The 16,217-nt window shown below is 49.1% G+C and overlaps 1 protein-coding gene across 1 annotated transcript in view; it reads right to left on the minus strand.

Annotated features, from left to right (window-relative positions):
* Positions 1–14,633, minus strand: part of SLC46A2 (solute carrier family 46 member 2) — a 17,131-nt gene extending 2,498 nt beyond the window's left edge. Inside the window, exons 1-3 of the mRNA XM_015417416.1 lie at positions 13,423–14,633; positions 1,307–1,390; positions 29–185 (exon numbers count right to left, since the gene is read on the minus strand). Of these exons, the coding sequence (XP_015272902.1) occupies positions 29–185; positions 1,307–1,390; positions 13,423–14,461 (1,280 nt within the window). The 5' untranslated portion in view covers positions 14,462–14,633. The remainder of the gene's footprint in view (positions 1–28; positions 186–1,306; positions 1,391–13,422) is intronic.
* Between the last annotated feature and the right edge of the window lie 1,584 nt (positions 14,634–16,217).

Here is a 16,217-nt window from a genome sequence, read left to right on the forward strand (position 1 = left end):
CAGGATGTTTTCCCTTCCCCTTGCTTACCTGATAGGGATGAGGCTCAAGCACGTTATGCCACAGGACAAGAGGAAGCAGAACCCACCGAACCAGTCCAGCGTGCTCTGATAGATTTTGTTAAAGACTGTTGACGTCACAACCCCTGTGACCACCAGTGCCAGCTGCAGTAGAACAAACACTTTTCCTGGAGACAAGAGTGGAAGGAAAATACAGGGAAAGAAACTTTAGAACCACTTCAACAATTAACCCCTTATTGCCTTAATCTCTGATTTGCTTATATGGCTAAGGTGGTACGAAGGGATGGAAAGCTAGTTACAAGCAAGCAGAAGATCCTCTAGATAACTAGGCGTCCTCTTCCCTCAGCTCTCTTTTGAGTAGTGGAAAGTGATCCTATAAGTATTTGAGGTTTTATTGCATCAGCTAAGTATTGCTGAGTGGAGTCCTAGATTAGTAGGGCATATCTAAAACTCCAAACCATCTTGTGCAATTAGCACTGAAGCATCTTGTGCAATTAGCACCCTTATATAGTTTTTGGTATTAGTCATTCTGTAAACTGGTTATTGGTGGAGACATTGAGAGCCATATGTTTCATAACTATAATTAGCACAATTTATGAAACAGTTCTGGAAAGCCCTATACTGTCATTTTGTTGCATTTCACCTGATGAGATTTGCAAAGAAGTATCACAGCCTATGAACTAAAACAAAAAACATTGAGTTTAGAATTATATCGTCCTCATCGTAAGAGCAACAGAATCACCTGCAACCTTTAAGACCTACACACAGTCTGGATAACTGTGAAATCAGGCTACTGTATAGAGTTTCCATCCCACAGATGGGGTTATCTGAGTGGGGAAGGGGTGAGGTTTATGTTCCTTCAGTAAAAGGATGGTTTCTGCTATGGTTGACTGTTTGCTATAGATCGAATTATTACCAGCTGTTTTAATTCAGTCATATTTTTGTTGTATCCATTTGGGGGAAAGAGTTGAAAGGTGGGGTTGAAATGCGTATTCAGTGAATAATAATGATGTAAAGTCTTTTGCCAGAGTGGTGAATGTATGAACCAGGCCTAGGAGGTCTATTCTTTTGGAACATCTTTAAAGGTAAGTCAGGAATGAAGAATTAGACCAAAATTAGCCAAACGTTCTCCTGCTTTGCTTGTTGGGTCTCTGTTTTAGGCACTCAAAGGATAGAAAATAATCCCTCAGAATTGGACTCATTCTGAATTCAGTTACCTTCTCTCTCTCTCTCTCTCTCTCTCTCTCTCTCTCTCTCTGCACTTAAACCCTTCAAAACAGTCACTTACCATATGAGGAACCTTCTACATGTTTGGATAACATAGATCTGATCGTTGGCAATGGAATGAGGGAAAACAGCATAACAGCACGAGCTGCAACAGAAGAGAATAGATTCGATTCACCAACATTCCAATGTGTGTGACTGGAATCTGAAAGCATCAGCTATACCCTAGAGGCCCCCGAAATCAAATCTTGACACTGCTGGGAACTCGGGGAACCTCTGACAAGTGACTCTCAGAGAAGGACAGACTGGGAATTTCAACAGCACTACAAAGGACACTCAGCTCAGACACAGCCAGCAGTGCCAGAAATGCCCAGTGATGGTCACACAGGTAAGCTGGCACCAATCATTGTTGAAGGTTAGCTCTGCTCGCTCTGGGCAACCAGCAGCCCTTTAAGGGTAAACACAGTGCCCAATCCGCTCCTGCTGTCTGCCTCTCCTTCATACCTGTAACATCCAAGGTGGCATTAATTACTAAATCCTTCTTTCTAGATACTGCACCTGTTGCTCCAAAATGTTTCACATGGTTTTATGATGGGGGCACAGAGGGTTCCACACAGCAGATGTCATAATATGAAAAGGTTATGGTGGAAGATCTGCTGTTGCTGGTAGTGCATAATGCTAAAAGAGCTAGAGCTTCAGCCTGCCAGACAGACTTAGGATCTCCTGGCTATACTACACACAATGCCATACAATTATTATGATTATTACTCCCTTCTGGCATTATTATTATTATTATTATTACTATTACTATTATTAGTAGTAGTAGTAGTAGTAGTAGTAGTATTATCATTATTATCATTATTATCATTATTATTATCAATAACAAAAAAAATACTCACTGGTGTTGCACACAATGTGAGGTCACTTGCTGGGAAAACCCAGGAATGATATCAATCAGCTCTAGGAGTTGCTGGAATCTCTGTGGAGTTTTCAGCAATTCCTAGAGCAACATGACTTTGCTTCTGGTTTTTCTGAGATGTGGAGTCATGGCACACACAGAACTGGCACCCCCCCCCCTGTCCCCCCCCCCCCCCCTCAGAGCAGCCTGGCAACACTAGCTTGCCGTTTTCCTTTTCTGTCTGGACATCTTGTCAGTAAGTGAAAATCCGTCCCATATTGTTCTTTGGTCGCCAGTTCCTTTCCTCGTATAAACCGCCTTGATCCACACTACATATGTGGCTACATATAAGTTTCAGTATGGAGCCAGGGGTGGCACCGTGGAGTGGTTTGCAGACCCCAAAACTGTGTGTGAGTGGGGGGAGAGTCTAAAGCCGCTTCACCCTGTGTGTTGGGGTCACAAAGAAAAAAGAGCCAGTGTGTGTGTTTGGGAGGCACAAAACTCCCACTGCACATCTTGAGACAAAGTCCTTGTGGTGTTCCCCAGAAAACACAAGGGCTTGGTCATTTGTAAATGGAGCCTCAGAACTTGACCCTGCTCTCCTGGCCTTACTTTTCTTACCACTGGTCCCTGCACTTTGAACTACTTTCTTGGACTCCCGACCTGTGAACTTGCTTCTTATCTGTGGCCCTTGCGCTTTAGAGGGATTGTTCAGATTTTTTGACCATTGGCCAGAACTCAGCTGCGCTTCTGGCCTCCACCGCACCCAGCATTTAGGCTAGTTCTAAACTTACCTTGGTGTAGGTTGCCTTGGTGTGGCTTCACGCCCACCCAAGTAAGGTTTTAGATGTAGGGACTTTGTACAATGACAACATGTCCTGGTTACTCCCCAGGGTACCCATTAGGGCTGCCAGGTCCCCCCCTCTCTGGCTGCCGGCAGTGTGTGGGGGGGGTAGGGTTGACACCTCCAGGTTGGGGAACTCCTGGAGATTTGGAAGTGGAGCCTGGGGAGGACTGGGACCTCAGTTGGGTACAGTGCAATAGAATCCACCCTCCAAAGCAGTTGTAGTCTGGAGATGAGTTGTAATTCCAGGAGATCCCCAGATCCCACCTGGCAGCTGGTATCTCTAGTACCCACAAAAGACTAGGCCATGGTCCCTCTCACATAGTCTCTACATTTTATACATTAGCAGAGAAACATGTGAAGCACCCACATAAAAGAAGCAGAAGCCTTATTGTTACTGTTATTTTCAAATTTATATCTCACACCCTCTCCCCTGAACAGGACCCAGGGCAGCTCACAGTATATAAAATAACCCAATAAAAACAATGCAACAGATACAAGAAATAAATTTTAAATATATTTTGTGGTGGAATGATTTCCTTTAGTATAATTAACTCTATCTGAGATTTTACTCATGATAAAGTAGTTCCAAAGTCAAGCTTGCCATTGCTCGATTGTAGGCACGCAACACCACATAGCTGCCAATGTAATTCTGGCTACAGCCAGAGGTCATTTCGGGGGGATCGCAGTTTCCCCGGGTGAGGTACGGGGGCGGGGCACATGACGAAGCCCCGCCCCCTGCTTCCGGCCCTCATTCAGCCAGGAGGAGGCAGGAGAAGAGGGAGGGTAAGTTGCTTCCTCCCTGCCTCTCCCCACCCCTGCCTGCCTGGGGCCAGGGAGGGCCTTCACGGGGCTTCCTTGCACTCCCGCCGGCCTTGCAGGTCCACCGCCAGGCCCCTCATGGGGCTCGGCAGTGGAGCTGCAAGGCCAGCGGTGGCGGCCGGGACCATTGGGGGCGGGGGGTGTGGCCTTATGACACACTTCCGGTGATGTCAGGGTGTGTGGCATATGCTAATGAGTTATGCTAATGAGTTCCCCTAGCTCTTTTTCTATGAAATGACCCCTGGCTATAGCTAACAATATTGATATTAATTTCATTTTACTTTTATCCTTTAAAGGTTGCTTCCAGAAATAGAGTAGAAACAGTTCTGGTATTAAAGGTAAGTCATAATTTGTTATTTGTTTAATTTGTTCAACAATATATCTCCAGTACAATGTTATTAATTCACAGGGCCACCAATGGTGGATAAAATCTGCCTGGTGACCACAATTTCTGTAACAATTTGGATTATGATTTTTGTTTATTTTATGTAACTGACTTGGTGTAAGAGACCATCTCGTTTGCATTTTAAATAATTGAAATTTGCTATTGAAAACAGCTGAGTGAGAGCTCTCTCCACCCATGATTACCCTCTGGGAACAACCCTGGAGGAATGAGGAGAACCCGCTAAAGGCCATACCCCTCACACCCGGGGAAGCAAAGCGGTTGACCAGGACCAAATGGTCTACTGTGTCAAAGGCAGCTGACAGGTCTAATAGGATCAATAGTGCCATCCCACCTGCATCAAGGTGTAACCGGAGATCGTCAGCCAGAGCAACCAAAGCTGTCTCAGTCCCAAACCCTGTCTGGAAGCCAGACTGGAAGGGATCTAGGGCAGATGTCTCATCCAGGAACCCCTGGAGGTGTTCAGCCACTGCTCACTCAATCACCTTTCCCAGAAATGGAAGATTAGATATAGGCTTGCCAAGTCCCCCCGGGGGGCAGGAAACCCCCCACCCCAGAGGCCCGTTCCCCGCCGCCGGCGGATCGGGCCCCAGGGGGAACTCCACCCTGACTTGCATGTCACCAGGAAGTGACGCGGGCATGCCGGGCACGCTGGGGGCGGGGCCACGGTCTTCCGAGGGAAAACTCTATGGTTTTCCCTTGGATGATCGTGGCCCTTCTCCCGGCGTGCCCGGTGTACCCGTGTCACTTCTGGGCGACGTGGATGTGGTGCACGCGCTCCAGCCGCCAGCCAGGAGTGCCCACAATTGACAACCCTAATTAGATACAATGTGGTAATCAGCTATGTCTCACTCATCTAACAGTGACTTCTTCAGAAGGGATGTCACCACGACCTCCCTGAGGGAGCTAGGGAAAGAGCCTTGGGAGAGTGAGCGATTTATAAGGTCTCCCAAGGCTCGTCCTACCACTTCCCTGGAGGCTTTCACCAACCAGGAAGGGCAGGGAACCAAGGAGCAGGTAGCAGGCCAAACAACTAACTGGACCCTGCCATCATCCACCTGGGAGAGTGGGTTGAAGGAGCCCCAAAATGGAACCAGTTGCACAGACAGGGCACTGAGATGCTTACTTGCTCCAAATGATGAAGGAGCAAGACTTTATTTAAAAAAATGCAAATGTCTCACAGCTAATAGACATATTTTTATCTACTTTTGGAGCCACTGAAGGGGTGGTCAGTTGCCTAATGACTCTAAATATCTGAGCTGGATGTGACGCAGCAGATGCAATGGAGGCAGAGAAGTAAGAGCACTTTGCTGCCTCCACTGCCACTTCATAGGCCTTCAAGCGGGCTCTGTAAAGTGTTCTCGTTGCTTCGTCACGAGTTCATCACCAGCACCGCTCTAGCCAACTAAGCCCCCTTTGTACCACCCTTGGTTCATCCATATACCAGGGGGCCAAGGTAGTATGGGGGAGAAGAGGGCACTGGGGGGTGGGGGCAACTTGGTCAGTGGCCTCCTGAAGGCCCAAATTCCAGGCCTCAGTGAGCTCACGGAGAGAGCTGCTGGCAGAGCCAGAAAAATCCCGCAGAGCATTGTGGAATCTGATTGGATCCATGAGTCTCTATTAGGGTTCCCAAGTACTTACCGTGATCCGGCGGGGGAAACATGCTCCCCGGTCGGACCATTCCTCCCCGTAACGCAACATGCCGTCGCCAGGAAGTGATGCTGGGCGACGCTCTGGCAATGGGGCTGAAAACTTGATGGTACCATCGAGTTTCCAGCCCCATTGCCAGAGCGTCGCCCGGCGTCACTTCCTGGCGACGGCATGTTGCGGCGCGTCTGTTGTCCCCACAGGAATGATCCTGCGAGGACGTCTGTGTCCCCCCGCTGAATCACGGTAAGTACTTGGGAAGCCTGGTCTCCATGGGCGAGCATAAATAAGCGCGCTGCCCCTGCAGAGGGAGGAGGCAAATCTCAAACCGACCTTCACAAGGTAATGCTCAGCCCATGGCATTGGTTCACAAAGCGCCACTGAATCCAGATCAATTTCTGCACAAAAGATCAGATCCAGCGTGTGGCCTGCTCTATGCACGGGGGTCAATACAACCTGGGACAGTCCTAACGATTCCATGGCAGTCATAAAGTCTAAGGAGGCACCAGACAAGGCAGTGTCGGTGTGGACATTGTAGTCCCCCCCAACGATCAATTTGGGGAAATACAAGGCCCAATCCACCACCGCCTCAGCCAGCCTCAGCAGGGAGTCAGTTGGTAAGCTGGGCAGACGGTAAACCAGCAGGACTCCCACCCTCTCCCTGGCACCCCACACCAGGCCTACACGTTCAGTGCCAGCGATGCTTGCTGCGGGAAGCTGCTTGCAGGAGAAAGAATCTCAGATGAAAATTGCTACCCCACCATCTTGTCTTCCTGTTTCCTGCTGAGGAAAGACTGGGGGAGTTGGCTGAGTGAGAACCACCCCTTCGTCCTTGTCCACCCAGATCTCAGTCAAGCATGCCTGATCAAGACTGCCTTTTCTAATACATTTTTCAAGGGAGAGGTGGTCTTATTCATAATCGATCTGACATTGCCCAACATCAAGCTTGAAGAGGAGGGCAAAGACGTCTGGGTCTGCATACCATCCTTCCTTGGGACGGGAAAGCGATTAGAAGGGGACCGAGCACATCCATATACAATGCTCCCTCTAAGCTGTGGAGCCTTGTGAGCAAAAATCCTACTTTGTGAGCTCCTGGCATTAAAGTTGTGAGCGAGCGATTCAGCTACTGCATACATCAGTTTGCTCTGGAGCCATCCTTCCTGAGCTGAGACAAAAGTGTGTAAGCTGAAGGCTAAAAAACTGTGAGCTAGTGCACACTAACTCAGCTTAGAGGGAACACTGTCCATATATCGGTCTCCTTCTAAACCTAACTCTCTGCCCACCACCATGCCTCCCCTGGCCACCAAGGCACATCTCACAGCTCACTCTGGTTTCCCTCTCCACCTGTGGGAGGATCTAAACAGCTGTGCAGCAGATACATTTTTGTTGTTGTTCAGTCGAGTCCGATTCTTCGCAACCCCATGGACCAGATCCCACCAGGCCTTCCTGTCTCCCGCCGTCCTCTGAAGTTTGCTCAATTTCATGTTCGTTGCATCTACGACACTGTCTAACCATCTCATCCTTTGCCGTCTCCGTCTTCTTTGACCTTCAATCTTTCCCAGCATCAGGGTCTTCCGAGCGCCGAAGAATAGATTCTTTTGAACTATGGTGCTGGAGAAGACTCTTGAGAGTCCCTTGGACTGCAAGAAGATCAAATCAGTCAATCCTAAAAGAAATCAACCCTGACTGTTCCCTGGAAGGCCAGATAATGAAAATGAAGCTCAAATACTTTGGCCACCAAATGAGAAGGGAGCACTCACTGGAGAAGACCCTGCACCCCAAAAAAAAAAAAAAAAAAGCAATCCGCCAAACCCACAATAGTCCAAGCCAAGCAACGGACCTTCCCCCTACCCACCCTTGTAGTCAATACCCCCCCCCATCACCAGCCAGCCATGATTTGCAAGAGCTGTTGCCTCTGCTGGGGACAAAGCGGCAGCGTCTGGACTCTGCGTGGCACTTCACCTCGACACAGTCCCAAGCACCCCCTGCTCTGGCCTCAGTTATTACCCGGTAATTCATTCTAATCGCCAGCCAGCCACGGAGCAGGAGCTCTCATTTGAATCACGGGCAATCTCTGACAAGGGCTGTCCCTATTCTGAGGGCAGATAGTTCTCCCTTTTGGAAACGAGGGCTTGTGGGTTAAAGCAACACAGCCTAGCTGGTTCACATTCCTGTCCCTGCCTCTATATGACAATTTGTGCTTCCCTGCTTAGTTCACTGCGGGCTGAATCTCACATAACGTCAGGATCCACAGCAAAACAACGAAGTACACGCTTCTAGGAAGGTTTTACTTTTATTGAAAAGCCATGGATGCAATAACACGAACACTGTTAGGAATGGCGGACTACCTATGCGCATAATAGGATATAGGGCATTCGTATGCGCCCCCCCCAGCAATACCCAATTAGATGGGCTCCCCCGCGCGGGAGATGGCAAGAGTCTCTAACGGTAACGAAGCTGGGAACCAGAACGATCCCACGGAAGGTAGACACCACAACTCCTCCAGTAACTTCTTACAGATAAGCATGGCAGCTGTGAAGCAATTAAGCGCATGGGAAGGAATGCAAAGCAATTAGAACGCCTCTCCCTACTCATGGCAGCTTAGCTGGCACATGCATGCTCAGAGCCAGCGCGGCTAGAGCGTCAGACTAGGATCTGGGAGACCGGAGTTCAAATCCCCACTGTTTTGTGTCCGCATGGTCAAAGCAATGGTATTCCCAGTAGTCATGTATGGCTACGAGAGTTGGACTATAAGGAAGGCCGAGCGCCGAAGAATAGATTCTTTTGAACTATGGTGCTGGAGAAGACTCTTGAGAGTCCCTTGGACTGCAAGAAGATCAAATCAGTCAATCCTAAAAGAAATCAACCCTGACTGTTCCCTGGAAGGCCAGATAATGAAACTGAAGCTCAAATACTCTGGCCACCAAATGAGAAGGGAGCACTCACTGGAGAAGACCCTGATGCTGGGAAAGATTGAAGGTCAAAGAAGACGGGGACGGCAAAGGATGAGATGGTTGGACAGTGTCATCGACGCAACAAACATGAAATTGAGCCAACTTCAGAGGACAGCGGAAGACCGGAAGGCCTGGCGTGATCTGGTCCATGGGGTCGCGAAGAGTCGGACTCGAATGTGCAACTGAACAACAACAACAATTGTAATGGCACCCTGACCCAGATGGCCCAGGCGGGCCCTGTCTCGTCAGATCTCTGAAGCTAAGCAAGGTTGGCCCTGGTCAATATTTGGATGGGAGACCACCGAGGAATACCAGGGTCGTGATGCAGAGGCAGGCAATGGCAAACCACCTCTGGAACGTCTCTGGCCTTGAACACTCTATGGGGTGGCATACGTTGGTTGCAACTTGGTGGCCAAAACAAAAATGATGGCCTCTGGCCCCACACAGTAAACGCTGCCTATCAGCCCTACAGGAAAGCCCCCTGTTCTGCCATGCAAGCCTGCTGGGCCAGTCAGTCACAGACGGTCACAGGGTCCCCCGTGGGGAGAAAGCCAAAGTATAAAGGAAGCAAATAATGTAAATAATAATTTCTCGATGGATCCCCATTGAAAAATACAACTTTAGGGTCACCTCTGAATGGACGGCTGCTCTGTGCACGATAGTTCCTCTGTGATGGTTGTCTCACACATCCAGACTAACCCTGAAGGCAACAGGCTTCAGATGATGCACGTGTGAAGCAGCCAGTGTTTGACAGAAGATCTGCTTGATCGGAGTGTCACTTGTTTTCAGAGGTCATTTCGGGGGGGAACGCGGGGGAACACAGTTCCCCCGGGTGAGGTACGGGGGGCGGGGCACATGACAAAGCCCCGCCCCCTGCTTCCGGCCGCCCCGCTTCCGGCCCTCATTCAGCCAGGAGGAGGCAGGAGAAGAGGGAGGGGAAGTTGCTTCCTCCCTGCCTCTCCCCACCCCTGCCTGCCTGGGGCCAGGGAGGGTCTTCACGGGGCTTCCTTGCACTCCCGCCGGCCTTGCAGGTCCACCGCCGGGCCCCTGATGTCAGGGGGTGTGGCATATGCTAATGAGTTATGCTAATGAGTTCCCCTAGCTCTTTTTCTACGAGATGACCCCTGCTTGTTTTTAAAATAAGCAGCCTTCCTCCCGGTGTCCCATTTATGAAACAGAAATGTTCTTGGGAATGGTTTTTTCCACCTGCAGTTTTGCAAATCTGCCTATTGCTGGTAAACCACCTCTACGAGACCTTTCTGTACAGGGAACAACCGCCCATGGATTGCAGTCAAACAGATGAGCCAAAAAAAACCCCTTAAGCTAGCACACGTATGAAAAGGAAGTTCCTTTAGGCATTAAGCAACACTTTTGAAAAGGTTTATTAATAGTCTTTTCCTGGTGTGGTACAGAATGACTGTGTAGGCGCATAGTTTGGCGTCGCTGGAAGGAAACAGGTTTGGTTCAGCTGCACCTACGTTTCCTCCTTTGAAATCTTCAGTGACTAATAACATGGGAAGAGGTTTTGTGCCACCATTGTGTGCTGGGTGGCCATCTCCTCCGGGCACAGGGTTGCCAACGTCCAGGTGTGGCCTGGAGTTCTCCCAGAAGGATTGCTGATCTCCAGACTGCAAAGATCAGTTCCCTGGGAGGAGCTGGCAGCTTCGGAGGCTGGACTCCATGGCATTGCATCCCCACTGAGCTCTGTCCCCAGATCTCCTGGAGCTTCCTAAGCCACAGTTGACCCACCCTGCCAGGCGGGTCATGCCATATCCCATGGCAGTTTCTATATCTGCTCATAGATTTATGCACAGGCACAGAAGCAGCAAAATAATGGGTTGCAGAATTTAGCTTCTTTCTCAGGGGTAGGGCAAGTTTCTAGCCCTTATGGTTGTGCGGATGTGCCTGGAAAAGGTTTGGTTGATGCTTGGCGAAAGCTCTGGCAGCACTGGTGGCTGTCGTGGATAAGCCTGGAGTGGCTCTTTCCATCTCCACATGATGCTAAATAAGCAATAGAGCACTGATAGATGATTATATGAGTTGTAGGGTTGCCAACCTCCAGGTGACGTCTGGAGGTCTCCCAGAATGACACCTGGTCTCCAGGTGACAGAGATCAGTTCTCCTGGAGAAAATGGCTGCTTTGGAAGTTGGCCTCTATGGCATTATATCCTCCTGTAGTCCCTCCCCTCCCCAAACCACGTCCTCCCCACGCTCCACCCTCCAAATCTCCAGGAATTTCCCAACCTAGATCTGGCGACCCTAAAACTGGTGCAATTCATACTTGACTCACTGTGCCATCATAAACAGAGTCACTCCCTTCTAAGCCCTTTAACTTTTGTTGTCAAATTGCAACTGATTTATGGTGACCCCAATAGGGCTTTCAAGGCAAGCGATGCCTCTGCATAGCAACCCTTGACTTCCTATAATAGTGTTGGAATGGACTTCCAGGGTCATCTAGACCAACCCCTTGCACAATACAAGAAATTCACTAATACCTCCCCCCGCACACACTCCCAGTGACCCTTGCTCCATGCCCAGAAGATGGCCAACCCCCCCCCAAACACAACCCTCCAGGGTCCCTGACCAAACTGGCCTGCAGAAAAATTGCATGTAAGAAAGGGCCATGAGAACTAAGCACTGATGCCACCCTCCCTTTCCTCCCTTCTTATGATCTGCCTAAGTTCACAGAATCAGCATTGCTGACAGATGGCCATCTAGCCTCTGTTTGAAAACCTCCAAAGAAGGAGAGTCCACCACCTCCCAAGGAAGCCTGTTCCACCGAGGAACTGAAGTTCTTCCTGATGTTTAGCCAAAAACTCTTTTGATTTAATTTCAACCCGTTGGTTCTGGTCCAACCTTCTGGGGCAACAGAAAAGAACTCTCCACCATCCTCTATATGACAGCCCTCCAAGTACCTCTCAGTCATCTCCTCTCCAGGCTAAACATACACAGCTCCTTCAGCCTTTCCTCACAGGACTTGGTCTCCAGACCCCTCACCATCTTCGTTGCCCTCCTCAGGGCACATTCCAGCTTGTCTATATCCTTCTTAAATCGTGGTGCCTGAAACTGAGCACAGTACTCTAGGTGATGTCTAACCAGAGGAGAGTAAAGCGATACCATCACTTTGCATGATCTGGACACTGTACTTCTGTTGATACAGTCCAACACTGCATTTGTCTTTTTAGCTGCCGCATCACACTGCTGACTCATGTTCAGTGTACGGTCTACTAAGACCCCTAGATCCTTTTCACTCATACCAGTGCCAAGACAAGTCTCCCCCATCCTATAATTATGCATTAGATTTTTCCTGCCTAAATGCAGAACTTTACATATATCCCCGTTAAAGTTCATTTTATTTGTTTTAGCTCAGTCCGTGGTGATCTGTCAAGGATGGGCGAGTGGGCGTCAACATGGCAAATGGGGTTCAATGTGGCCAAGTGCAAGGTGATGCACATTCGAGCCAAAAATCCTAAATATAAATACACATTGATGGGGTCTGAACTGGCAGAGACTGATCAAGAGAGGGATCTTGGAGTTGTACTAGATAACTCACTGAAAATGTCGAGACAGTGTGTGACTGCAATAAAGAAGGCCAATGCTATGCTGGGGATTATTAGGAAGGGTATTGAAAACAGATCAGCCAATATAATAATGCCCCTATATAAATCAATGGTGAGACCTCATTTGGAATACTGTGTGCAGTTCTGGGCACCACACCTTAAAAAGGATATTATAGCTTTGGAAAAAGTGCAGAAAAGGGCAACTCGAATGATAAAAGGGTTGGAACACTTTCCCTATGAGGAAAGGTTAAAGCGCTTAGGGCTCTTTGGCTTGGAGAAACGACGACTGAGGGGTGACATGATCGAGGTTTATAAGATTATGCATGGGATAGAGCAGTTAGAGAAAGAGGTACTTTTCTCCCTTTCTCACAATACAAGAACTCGTGGGCACTCAATGAAATTACTGAGCGGTCAGGTTAGAACGGATAAAAGGAAGTACTTCTTCACCTAAAGAGTGATTAACACATGGAATTCACTGCCACAGGAAGTGGTGGCAGCTACAAGCATGGACGGCTTCAAAGGGGAATTAGATAAGCATATAAAGCAGAGGTCCATCGATGGCTATTAGTCACAAGGTATAGATAGGGGCTCTGGGGCAAGTGATGCTCTGTCTTCTTGGTGCTTAGGGGGGGTGTCAACAGTGGGAGGGCTTCTAATGTCCTGGCCCCACTGATGGACCTCCTGATGGCACCTGGTATTTCTGGTCACTGTGTGACAGAGTGTTGGAGTGGATGGGCCTTTGGCCTGATCCAACATTGGCGTCTCTTATGTTCTTATCCAAATACTGACCAGGGCTGACTCTGCTTAGCTTCTGAGGTATGACAAGATTGGGCTATCCTGGGCTATCCAGGTCAGGGCAGAACCTTAACTTGTTTTATGTGATCTTGATAAGAGCATGCACATCCCTGGTTTTGGAGGGCATATGATACCAAGGGCTCCAAACGTTTGGGGACCCACCATAAGATGTTCTCCATTTTCCAATGGAAGATCAAGACAGAAAGGCAATAAATACACCCCTATGGAGTGAGAAGTGGACCAGAGCTCTGACTTACCAATGTAAAACAGGTATGTCCATCGGACAAAGGCCATGATGAAGATGCCCGCCGCGAAGGACAGGATCCCTATCATGATCATCGTGGTGTCTCTTAAGAACCTGGAGAACACAAAGACACCCAGGAAGCTGGTGATAAAGATCACGTAGCCAGCTGCATAGGAATACCCAATATATTCCGGTCCCCAGCTGAGGGGCTCTTTAAGCAAAAAGAGTGGCAGCACATCTATGGCTCCTGCCACGGCTAAGTCGTACATGACGGCCCCCACAAAGAGCATGGCAATGATGAGTTTGGAAGGGATGACAGTGGGTCGATGCTCAGTTCTTTGTAAGACCGAATCTCCTTCGTCGCCAGCCAGCTTGCCGTCGGGATGCTCTGTGCTTGTGGAAGTGGCTGGGCAAGAGACAACGGGCTTGGGGACTTTAAGAACAAACAGACTGTAGAAAAGACAAAAAGCATATAAGGCAATGCTGGAGGAAACCAGCACCGTGCCCTGCTGGTAACCAAGGTGGAAAGTGATAAAGAGATGACCGGATGCTACGCTCCCCAGGAAGCCAGCTATGCCATAGATGAGCTCGATAACAATGAGGCGCAGTGATCTCCTTCTCTCCGACGACCCCAGAGATGCCACAGCCATGACGCTGGCCCAGTAAGTGGTGAACCCCCCGCTCAGACCGTGTAAGACAGCTGCCCCGTACATCACCTCGATCGGCCACAGCAGCAGGATCGATAGGAGCAGGAAGGTCCGGGAGAGCAAATAGCCCACGAGGGGTATGCAGATGGAGATCTTCCTGTTCTTCACATCACCCAGCCTGGCCAGGCCATAAGCCGACAGCAGCGGGGTCAGGCCTTGGAGGAGGTTGTAGATGATGTAGAAGTTGGAGATGGCTTTCTGCTGAGCGCCTTCGCTGGCCTTCACAAAGGAAGCATTTGTGTGGTTGTAGTAATTCTTCACAACCAGCAGCAGGCCGGTGTCGTAGAAAGAGCTGGCCAGCTGAGCTGCAGCGACCACGGGCTCTATCCAGGTCCTCATCTCCATCGCACCGGTTTCTTGGTGTTTGTTCAGCCTCTTGTTAAGGACAGGAGGAAAGGCAGGAGTCAAGCCAGGGTTTTTATTTCAGGCATAAAAATCTAGACAGGCTGCCTTCGACAGAGGAGAGAGGTGTTCTCTGCTGTGTGGATCTCTGCTCCTTTTGAACAAGTGAAGTGGCATTCCCTGGATCTCTCTGTCTCCTTGTCAATCTCAGATTGCTTTTCTGTGCCTGAAGGCACGCCTACATGTTGTGACTCTTCCTGGTTTGCCTTTAAGAAGTCACATGGCCCTGCCTGGAGGGGATTTCTCAATGTCAGTTTTCGGAATTGAAAGTAGTTTGGTCAGTTTTTCTCCAAACAGATGGGTACCAAAGCAAGAGGGTTCTCCAGGGAAGCATGCCCTGGGTTGTGTGGCTGAGATGAGGCTGCGTGGGACAAGAATGAACGGGAGCAGAGAAGAACTAGCCTATGCAGTTTTGAGGCTGCGACTCATGCCTGCATGTGAGGACAAGAGGTCAAAGAAAGGGAGGAAATGCCAGCTCCAGGAGGCGAGGACAGGCAAGCTTTGTGTCTGTGTGAGGGGGTAAAAGGGGGAGGGACAGAGTGATGAATACAGAGAGCCATTTCTGGAGTAACAGCCCAGAGACAGCTGTTAATCAAACAAACAAAAAAGCTTGTTGCAGAGGTTCCCTCAGCAACTAGTGGTCGTCACAGCTTTGCAGCAGAAATGACAGCTAGGCAGTGAATTGAGCACTTTGTGTGTTTGTATAAACTGGCGTCAAGTCTTAGGGCAACCCCGAACGGTGTTTTCAAGGCAAGAGATGTTCAGAGGTGGTTTGCCATGGCCGGTCTCCGTGTAGTGACTCTGGTATAGGGTTGCCAGCCTCCAGGTGGGGCCTGGGGAATCTCCCGCTTTTACCACTGATCTCCAGCTGACAGAGATCAGCTCCCCTGGAGAAAATGGCCACTTGAAGGGTGGACTCTATGACATTGTGCCATGCTGAGGCCCCTCCCCTCCCCAAACCCCGCCTTCTCCTGGATCCACCCCCAAAGTCTCCAGGTATTTTCCAACACAGACTTGCCAACCCTAAGTCTGGACTTCCTTTATGCACGCTCATCCAAATACTGCCCAGGGCCAACCCTGCTTAGCCCCTGAGATGTGACCAGATAGGGCTCGGCTGGGCCATCTGGGGCAGGGCAAGCCAAGCACTCGCTCGGCCAAAACAACAGCCGAGCCTCCCGGCAAATCAAAATATTAAGTCCGCCCCGCTGCCCCCCACCGTGTTTCAAGCCTGTAATCTTTAAAATTTTTAAAAGTATGCTATGTACATTTATCTGTTCAGTTGTCCATTCATCACCTTATTCATAATAAGGAAGGAAAGTATTTTTAAAACCGCAAACTTACTCCAGGGTTTAGGGAAGGAACTCAATTTCAGAGCGGTACCAAATATTTGCACTGAGTGCTGGAAGATGCTTCGAAAGTAACCCCCCTCACTGCACATAAAATATTATTTATTTATTTATTTTATTTATTATTCAATTTATACCCCGCCCTCCCCAACGGGCTCAGGGCGGCCACAACAGAGGCAATTGCCATAACAACGATTAAAACAACATTAAAACAATCATTAAACAGTATAAAACAGTCATTAAGTAAAGTGCGGTGCTCTTGATGTTACATTTTCTTAATCCAAGACGAGTTCCATTCATCAACCTAACCTGACAACAAACATGCTTCGGTTAACCTCCAGATCTAATCCACC

Source organism: Gekko japonicus, unplaced genomic scaffold (genome assembly GCF_001447785.1).
Source record: "Gekko japonicus isolate JY-2015 unplaced genomic scaffold, Gekko_japonicus_V1.1 scaffold2613, whole genome shotgun sequence".
Taxonomy (NCBI): domain Eukaryota; kingdom Metazoa; phylum Chordata; class Lepidosauria; order Squamata; family Gekkonidae; genus Gekko; species Gekko japonicus.